Source organism: Limanda limanda, chromosome 15 (assembly GCF_963576545.1).
Source record: "Limanda limanda chromosome 15, fLimLim1.1, whole genome shotgun sequence".
Taxonomy (NCBI): Eukaryota; Metazoa; Chordata; class Actinopteri; order Pleuronectiformes; family Pleuronectidae; genus Limanda; species Limanda limanda.
The window spans coordinates 25,411,506-25,422,081 of NC_083650.1; the positions used below are offsets into that span (position 1 = coordinate 25,411,506).

The 10,576-nt window shown below is 43.6% G+C and overlaps 1 protein-coding gene across 1 annotated transcript; it reads right to left on the bottom strand.

Moving 5' to 3' along the window:
• Nucleotides 1–2,472: 2,472 nt before the first annotated feature.
• On the bottom strand, nt 2,473–5,210 carry LOC133020356 (tumor necrosis factor ligand superfamily member 14-like). The gene is made up of 6 exons (XM_061086881.1): nt 5,013–5,210; nt 4,300–4,368; nt 3,502–3,535; nt 3,190–3,261; nt 2,837–3,074; nt 2,473–2,671 (listed from the first exon to the last, which is right to left on the bottom strand). The coding sequence occupies exons 1-6, from the start codon at nt 5,208–5,210 to the stop codon at nt 2,473–2,475; spliced, it is 810 nt and encodes a 269-aa protein (XP_060942864.1).
• Between the last annotated feature and the right edge of the window lie 5,366 nt (nt 5,211–10,576).

The following is a 10,576-nucleotide window of genomic DNA, read 5'->3' on the forward strand; positions in this document are numbered from 1 at the left end:
AATGGAAAGGGCTTAAAACATAACCTCCTCAGCAGAGGTCATAATGACAGAATGATGAATCTGCAGAGAGTTATCACACCAATCTGCAGCTCCTCTAGGCTTTATGGAGCTGTAAAATGAGCTGTTCAACCGGAAACATTTTTATTCACTTTTCATTCACTGCTCTCTAGCGTTTCTAGGAACACAGACAAAAGTTGTTTTCAGTACATCAGCTCTAAATAGCCACTGCACACTTCCTGATTTACAAAAGTTGCCAATACCTAATATGACAAGAAACCCAATGATGCACCAGCAAAGGTGGGGAAGAAGAACAAGACTGTGATGTAAACACTTTAACATTGAAAATAGTGCAGATGCATTCTTAAAAACGTATCTTCTATTTGTTCAAAAGATGACACCACAGTGAATGTAAAATCCTACATCCATGTTTACTTGCTAGTGCAGCCTTTGATTGTTTCATCACCCATGTGTGCACATACCTGAGACAAGCAGCACAGGGACTCAACACCTCCATAGTTCTTCTTTGGGTCAAAGACTCGGGGACCGGGAACCGAATTTGTAACATTAGGTGATCTTTTGTGTGCAGAGATGCAGGAGTGTCGTGCTGTTTGTTTAACTCAGATGCAAAGATGTTTGTTTGTTTCTCTGAGCAGGAAATGACCCACATTCTGAATCTTATCTGTGGTCAGTTTTTCCACTTATTTTAAATGTTCTCAGCAGTGATACGTATTATGCAACCTTCCATCAGCCACTTCTGCAGTGAAACTAAACAACTTTCCCCTGAGCACATTAAAAAGTGCTGAGTCACCTAAACCAACCTCAGCACCTCAGATCTCTTGCACCCTCGAGCAAGGCTGCACTGATCGTGACAACTTCCTGACGGGCAGACAACAGGTGGTGCAGATTGGCAGCTCCACATCCTCCACCCTGACTCTCTACACCGGTGCCCCCCCCAGGGCTGTGTGCTCAGTCCTCTCCTGCACTCCCTGTTCAGTTATGACTGTGTGCCCCCCCCCCCCCCACAGCTCCAACACCATCATTAAGTTTGCTGATGACACCGCTGTCATAGGCCTGATCACCGGCGACGATGAGAAGGCCTACAGAGAGGAGGTCAGAGCCCTGACATCTTGGTGCCAGGACAACAACCTCCATCGCAACGTCAGCAAAACTAAGGAGCTGATCATGGACTACAGGAAGGGACAAGGAGTGGAACACGCCCCCCTCTCCATCAACGGGACCCCGGTGGAGCGAGTCAGCAGCTTCAGGTTCCTTTCGGTTCCACATCAGTGATGACCTGACCTGGACCCATCACACAGACTCCATCAGGAAGACAGCGGCTCTTCTTCCTCCGCAAGCTGCGGAGGGTCAACATGGACTCCAGGATTCTCTGCAACTTCGTCAGGTGCACCACAGAGAGCATCATGACTGGCTGCATCACCACGTGGTGAGGCACCTGCACCGCCTTGAACCGTAAGGCTTTAAAGAGGGTGGTGAAGTCTGCTCAACACATCACCAGGACGGAGCTACCATCCATGGAGGACCTCTACACCCAGTGGTGTAGGAAGAAGACCAACCGGATCATTTAAGACCCCTATCACCCCAGCCATAAACTGTTTTGCCTGCTGTGGTCTGGCCGACGTTACCGCAGCATCCGGGCCGGCACCCCCAGGCTCAGAGACAGTTTCATCTCCCAGGCCATGAGACTTTTAAACTAATCCAATCTGTCATAATTCCACTAACTCTGCACCTAAGCATATTTGCACTATTGCACACGCTTGCACTATTGTTTTTCTTTTTTTTTCTTTAGGTCTATATATATATATTTTAGAAATGTATATTACACTTCTGTTTAAAATTTTTATATTCTTTTTTATTTTATTATACTTTTTATTTTTTGTTGTCTGCTTGTAATATTCTGAGCATTGCTATAAGAGAGCCTGTGACCCCAGCATTTCATTGCAAGCAAATGCTTAATATAATTGTTGTGCATATTCCAATAAAATCTTGAAACTTGAAACTTCTTCATTCTCTCGATCAGTGCATCCTTGCTCGACCACATCCTCCTCCTCTGTAATCGTGTCACGGGTTACAATGAGGTATCAAAGCTGGTTCCAAACAGTCTTTTAAGTGTGTGCAGAGTTTAGTTGTAACATTTTTGATCAACTTATCTGTGTGACATATTATCAAATCAGGAAGTGATGTCAACTCACATTTATGTTTGATAAGAAACCGTTATTTATTCACATGAAAAATATGTAACATACTATCCAGTAGAATATAACCTCATTATCAGATACTCTTTTTATGATATGACAACTGTGTGTTGCTTTTTCATTCAAATATATTCATCAGGTACAGTGTATAATAGATTATATTCATATTGTTAATATTGGATGCATGAAATTTAATACAACATGTTGTGTAAATGAACTCAAACATATAATCTTGTCACGAAAATTGACAGACGTTATTTTAATGGTTGGATGGAAGGATCATGAAGGCCCCCATGAAGTTGTCTGCAGGTCCCGGACGATACTTCTGTATACTTTCCAACGTGACAAAAACTTTATCTCCTCTCTCCAGATGGAAAATCCCAGCCAGGAAGCTGTTCCACAGATCTTCCCCTTCCAAAGCCTTCTCACTCACAAGTTTTGATGTCCTGCAGCGTAGGCTAGTGGAAAAAAACAAGAAGAGATGTCTCAACAGAAACTCACCTCAAAACGATAAAGATAACTTGCCTTCAAATACACAGATGTGAAGATACAAACAGGATACACCCGAGCAACCACAGGTGCAGTGACAGAGTGAAGAAGTAAAGTGCAGCACAAGGACTAACCTCTTTGATCTCATGAGTGCTATTGGTCGGCTGTAGAAACTGACGTCTCTCATGACCTTGTGCTGGATAAGTGAACACTCCGACACAGCATTCAATTGCACTTTGGAGTACAGGTAGTAGTAACCTTCCCTTTCCACCAACAGTCGACCTTTGTCGTAGCCCATTTGGTGGGTGAGGGCCTCGCCACCTTCATGTATCCACTGCACCACATTGTCATCCTTTGCAGGAGTGTTGGAGCCTGAGAGAAACACGACATAAGAGAGTTATAACAGAGACAATACAAAATATGAATTAAATTCAACCATTTGGGTCATTGAGAATATTTATTATTATAATGAGGGGAGGGCACTGACCCATCAGGTGAGCAAAGGGCCTCTGTTGAACCTGCTCCGGGTGAGGTCGCTGTATGTGAAGCTCATTGAGCTCTGTTCAAGAAAACAGGTTCAGATCAGTCAATCAATCAAGCAATGGATAAATCAAAGTAAAAAAAATTGTATGTTCATGTTTGGTTTAGCATGTTAGAGCCTGGACATCCTGTTGCTAAAACTTCATTTTATGCATTGACAGTAGGTCAGAAGTGTAGCATTAATTAATTTATCATATAACTGTGACTGTTCTTCCCACTATGTACAGCATAAGCACCATAAATGACGATCATTCCTTACCTTTAGATCCCATTTGACCAATCATGGGGCCACCCTGAAACAGAAGAAAAGGAGTGAGAAGTCACACCAGACACACCAGACCACATTCGGATGTGGTCGGGTGTCGTCCTCTGACCCCCAACAGTTTCATTGTGAACTGATCCTATTTTTACTCTTATCTGTGACCATACACTGATTTGTCTGTGACCATCACTTAAGTATCCACACTGACCACGACATCATAACTGATACTTTTCTTAAATTGGTGAAATGTTTCTTCACTGCAGCTGCACGAGATTCATACAGCACCTCCTGACTTCTCTCCCTCTCATGTTGACACACTGACACACACAACCATTGTCATCTGTCAACTCTGTAATGTCAGACTGGGTCAAATTAAAATAATGAGGTCTTTACTCACACAAATAACAATACGTGTAAATTTGCAAATCTTCATCCAAACACGATGGGTCCAAAGCATTTGCGCCGCTCGTCATGATTGCCTTTAGCTCTAGTTTTAAGACTACACACGACACAAAGGGCTTTGTTTTTTTTTTATGGTAGTCCAACTTTTTTTTGTTGGTAATATTACTTAGTAGTGGGTCACAATAATACCGATCCCAGCCGCTGATCTTAGCGTTTTTTGTTTTTCCAGACCAACCAAGTGTTGATGCCAGCTTCAACCAGATTTTGTGACTGAAAGCCAGATTTTGGGATGCCAAATCAAAAAAAGTGGTTTGAGATTCGGGACTGGCTCCGAACTGGCCCTTGAACTGCCTTGGTGGAGGCTTGGGGACACATGTTGACAATGGTATTTACCTGCTGGCCAGATGTTTGAGCGTTGGACTGATTCAGGTAGTAAGGGCGAGACCTGTCCTGGGATAGGACCTGCAGCAAGAGGAAGAAAACCAAAAAGGGAGAGCAGGAGATGAACACGTTTCAAAATCTGTACTTGTTTGCAAACAAGATGTCAGTTCAACAGCGTGTAAGAACAGGAAGTGTCCTGCCGCTAAGAGCTATAGACACGTACGTGTAGAGCTGTGGAAATATCTATATCTATATATATAGACACAAGCAAATATTTTGTGGTATTGGCACACTGTACTTTACTAAAGGCAACAGATTCAATTATTGTTTCAAAAAACAACACAATAATTATAACATGTTAAATTCCAACATTTTCTCCTACTAAGAAACACTGTAAAGTTATGAGTCTTTTTTGGCTATTGCTTGCTATGATGTTGCAAGATGAACTTTCCTCAAGCATATTCAAGCGTGTGTAAACAGCATTATTAAACCGTAAGTTATATATTAAAGTTATATTGAGGCTCTGCACTGTGAGAGATGGGAAAGGGAAGTGGAACTAGGAACAGACACATTTAATCATCCTGTAACCCTTGAAGAGCAAATGATTACCCTTGCACAAATTTGAGCTGTCCACGTCATGACTGACGTAGAGTGAAATAGTGAAATTCTAGAGGAAAGGAATTTCCAAGCACTCTCCCTTTCACTGAGAAAGACATCAGCCTCACCTCCGTTTTTTTGTACAGCGTGTAGAGGAAAAAACCCTGCACGACAAGTCCCAACATGGTCAGTCCCACCAGCAGGAGGAGAAGCTTTTGGCCTGCCATTGCCCACATCGGTTTCTTCTTCCCGGGCACCGAGACACAGTTTGAGTGAGCGTCCACCATAAACACATGGGGGCAGGTGCCCACATCTCCCTCTGCCATCCTGCACCAGATCACACCTCCACCTAGGGGTTGGAGCTGAAGGTCGAAGGGCCTGATGTAGTGGGGAAAGGGATGAAGACAGAGACAGGGTTAGGGCTAAAAAGGTAGAGCAAAGGAGCAAAGGAGCATGGGAACAGAAAAACAGAAAAACAGAAAAACCTGAACAAAAAAGTTTCACAATGGAGAAACGAGAAAAAGTTAAGAAATAATTGCCTGAGGGACACAAGACATAGAGACAGAGCCTCAGTATGAAGCTTGTAACGCAACCTGCGTTACAAGCTCCACTCATCCAGCAGCAGGGGAGTGGGTCTTACACACACTCCCTGGAAGCTCCTCTCGGACATATTAGTAAAATGAATCCAAATAAATAACACATATGACACAATAAATATAATAAAATCAACAACATTTTCTGCAATATCACTCTGTGATTTAGATTTTTTCTTGATTCCTCACCTTTAAAAGCTGACCTCTGCCTGCACCCAACGAAGATCCCAGCCCTCCCTCACCTCCTGTGTCCACTCTCCCGCTGTCAGCTGTCAGTAATGTTGCTTTTTTGTGTGTGCTCATATAAGCAGGAAATGAAGATTGCATGGGGAACAGGCTGAGAGAGAGAGAGAGAGTAATGTGCATGTGAGTCTGTGTTGGACACTCCCCAAAACTACTAAATATCAGATCAGATAATAGACTATCTTTGTCTGTTTCTGAGAAACGCCTCCTTGTGTAGCTGAGTAGTGTGCTTGTCACTATTTGTGTTGATTTGTCAGGGTGACTTTAACTTCAGTCTTTGTGACGGTAGAGGTGTTTTAGCAGGCTGAGTTTGGGGTCAAGCTAATTCACACCATATCCTTTTTGGCTACTACAACATAATTGTCCTATCGCCCACTGTGTCATTGATCTGTGCTTGAATGCAGAATCAAGTGAGCATCACTCACAAGGCCACACTGTCATGTCAAATATTTGCCAATATAAACCTGATGCTTTGAGCAACTTTTTTCTATTCTTTATTTTTGAGGAACTCTGTGGTCTAATTACAGCTGCAGAGGACTGGACGCAGTGAAGGAGAATGGAGCTCAAGTGTAACACTTAGTGTGGCAACATCTTTCTCCTCCCCTGCTAACTGTCAATGTTTTCTGTATGAGTTGCAACACATCGAGTAATCTTGTCATCTTCCTTTTTCATTAATGAATGGTGAGAGGCCCTATTGAAATTGTAAGGATTATTCTGAGCGTAGTGAATGGGCTTTTTGAGGCCTTCAACATGCTCAAAAAGTTTCTAAAGTTTGCAGTAAATAATAAAGTGGTAAACGTTGACGTATTCTGGAGTAATTTGAAATGGGCGTGTCATAATAGCTCAACAGCGCAACCTACGGAAAGCCCCCTAAGTTAGCTTTCACCGATCCTCACGAAAATAAAGACACTTGTGTATCATGACCAGACGCACAAAAAAGTCTATAAGTGCGTTATGAAAAACGCAACAGGAAGTCCGCCATTTTGGATTTAGAGGCCATTTTGGCCATATTCCATATTTTTACTTTGATGCACTTGTCGTAGAGCTTTCATCGGATCAACTTAAAATTTAGACGAGTGTCATCACAACAATATGGAAATCTAAAGTTATCAAAAAAAACTTTTCGTTCGAGCGTGTGACCGTGGCGTTGCGTCAAATTTTGATTAAACGCCATGAAAACAGGAGCATCTGTATCTCCGACATATTTGGTCCAATCCAGTCCAAACTATACACATAAGACAAGGTTTGCGGTCTGATGACATCGACACAGAAATCGTGACTTAAAATCACAGCGCCCCCTGGTGGCAGCAGGAAATGTCTTGTTTTTGGTACGTCTTACACTTGGAAATATTCCTCCTATAAGTAGCATATGAGCTATGCTACCAGAATTAGCGATGGTTACGTAACTAGCGATGCTACCAGAAGTATTGATACTACCGAAAGCAGCGATGCAACTGGAACTAGTGATGCTGCCGCGCAGCCTTGGGTGAGAGCATGTGTGCAGTTTGTGTGCAGTTTGTGTGCAGTTTGTGTGTTTCTGCTGTGTGAACGTGAATGTGGCTCCAGAGGAGGATAACAGAGGACATTCAGACTAAAAGCATGAGTTGAATATGAACGTCGGGGGCAGGGCTGGACTGGGAGAACAAAACGGCCCGGGCATTTTTTGGCTCAGACCGGCCCACATAATTAGCCGAGCACATCTGCCATTAAATTGACGTAACTTATGTCTTCTAAATGTCTTAAAGTAGCTCATATTAAAAGTACTTAAGTATCAAAAGTATCTGGTGTTGAAATGTACTTAAGTATCAAAAGTACAAGAACTAAAATTAAAAATGCAAAGTGCTTTTTATAGTAGGTCTATACAGACACAAAACAACCCAAAATGTTTCTCCTCAAGATTTATCTCAACTGACTGAAAAATTACAACAACAATATGCATATGTATAATTTTACCAATTTTGAACCCTAGATGCTGAGGTTCAAATAGTAATGGACCAGTGCATCTGAACTTCTAATTAACTATAAACAAGTGCCTCTTGTGTCTGCCCAAGAACATTAATAAACCACAGTATAACCACTATACTATAGGCACACAAAATAAGACACTATCTCTATTCTAGAGGAAGTAAAAGTCGTAACAAGATTTCTGAAGGTGAACCTGCGGAGGGATAGACCAACCTCTCGCGCTGACCCCCCCCCCCCCCCCGACGGCAAACACGCCACCGGACCTGCACATCTCAGGAGGGAGGGGGCAGAGAGAGAGAGAGAGAGAGAGAGAGAGAGAGAGAGAGAGAGGTGTGCGCCGTGGGTAGAGGCGTGCAACGCCAACCTCCGCTGCTCAAGTAACGAGCCAGTTTGGAGAATGTATTGAAAATTGAAAATGCGCGCTCACATGTCTGCCTCCACTCGCTCATCATTGTCGAGTCCTCCTCGCTCGTCTCCCGGCGCACCTGCTGCTGCTGGGCTGGTGAACCCGGCACCACATAGGTCCGTCAGTTTGGCACATTTAGCAGCCTCCACCTCCAGAGACTTCAGCTTTTTTTCCCGATGCTTCTCAGCGCCACCCGGGCGTTTTTTTACTCTTATTATCCATTAAGTTAAGTTTCTGTCTCAGCAGCAGCCCGTCCCGCGACTCCCCCCGCCAATGCCATGAGGTCCCGCCCCCCCCGCCCCCGGTTTGTGTTGTGATTGACAGCACTGTCAGGGCTCTCTGAGCCTGTCAGCCCATGATTGATTGACAATGACAAACAATAGACCAATAATATGTGTCGATTCTGGCAACACACTGCTAGCCCTCTGTAGCCAATTGGCCGGCCCAATTGGAGGGAATTTAGAGAGGAAGAAGAGAAAAAAAACAAAACAACAACATAGCGGACCAGACCGGCCCACATTGGGTCAACGGCCCACCGGGATTATGCCCGGTATGCCAGATGGCCAGTCCACCCCTGGTCGGGGGTTCCAGACACTTGGATGACAGCACAGGAGTAGTATGGATGTTTTTACATTTGGACACTTTATCTTGCGTAATAGAAGAGATTTACTAAAAATTTAAAGTCAATCAATCAATCAATCGAGTTTTATTTGTATAGCCCACATTCACAAATAACAATTCGTCTCATAGGGCTTTAACATTGTGTGACATCCTCTGTCCTTAACCCTCAGCAAGAGTCAGGAAAAACTACTAAAAACCCTTTTCACAGGTAAAAATATGTAGAAACCTCAGAGAGACACATGTGAGGATCCCTCTCTCAGGACGGACAGAAGTGCAATAGATGTCAAGTGTAAGAAAACATCATCAGGATTTTTAGCAGCATCCATGAGGCTAAACATTTTTCAATACTATGTGTCAGGCAGTCCCGCTGCAATCACAGTCTCTGGCCAGCAGCAAGACCACGATCCAGCATCAGGATGGGATCCACTATAGTCCACAGTCATTGTCCACCGCCGCCAGTTAGAATCCATTATCAGCTGCCGCCTCGGTTGTGGTCCCTCATCATCCGATGCCAATGCGACAAAGGATCCTCCATTACAACGACGATCAGCAGGCACGATACAGAATCCAACGAACTGGATCCACCATTGTGACCTCTGACGCGCGATCCACAATCATAATCCATGGTGCGGCCACAGCTGTGGCCCTGCATCCGCGGGCGCTAAGGCACAGAAACTCCGGGAAAGGGGTCAAGTTAGTAACATGTACTGATCAGATAAGAATTATCTTGATGTGATAAATATGGAGAAAAAGGAAGGAGAAGCAGAAAAGAGAAGCTCCGTTTGTCTTGTGTCATAAATTCCCTGTGCGTCTTAGCATCACAGGGGTTTTTGCCTTTTTATCAATTTTGGAACATCGCACTAATTAGCTCTAACTATAAGCTTTATCAAAAAGAAAGGTTCTGAGTCTACTCTTAAACGAACAGAGCGTGTCTGCCTCCCTAACTGAAAGTGAGAGATTATTCCACAGGAGTGGGGCTTGATGGCTAAAAGCTCTGGCTCCTACTCTACTTTTAGAGACTTTAGGGACAACAAGTAAACCTGAGTTCTGGGATCGGAGTGATCTAGTAGGTTGATATGGTACTAACATCTCTTTAAGGTAAAGAGGTGCCATATCATTAAGGGCCTTGAAGGTTAGGAGGAGAATTTTAAATTCTATTCTAGATTTAACAGGAAGCCAGTGTAGCGATCCTAATACTGGAGTAATGTGCTCTCTTTTCTTAGTTCTCGTCAGGACACGTGCTGCGGCATTTTGGACCAGCTGCAGAGTCTTTAACGACTTGCTGCTGGAGCCTGATAATAGTGAATTACAGTAGTCCAGTCTCTTTTAACAAAGGCGTGGACTAGTTTTTCTGCATCTTTTTGCGAAAGGACATGTCTGATTTTTGAGATATTACGCATGTGGAAAAACGCGGTCCTAGAAATTATACGTTATAAAGTAACATTTGAAACATTTTTCAGTAGGGAGGAGACCAACTAACACACACACAAACACTTTAATGAGTTGCCATGACAGATAAAAGTTTAATCAAAGTTCGTCAGCCTCATGTTCAGACCTGACCTCAGGTCGCCTTGTAGCCACGCCCATTCTCTGCAACGTAAGGCCAGACAGTCCTAACCTCCACAAACCAAACACAACACGGGTCCATTTTGGCACACAGGGTTAGTATCGCAAACATATCTGGAGATAAAGGGAGTAAATATATTGGAGTTAAATCTTGTTTTTTTTGAGCGCAGGCATTTTGAAGTCTGTTGCGGTCGGTGGAGAGAGCAGAGCTGCATATTTGAACGGCGTATACAAAGCTCTCCTGGAAGTAGTTTGCTGCTGTAGAAAGATACGATCAGGTGTTTGTGCATTGAGGAGG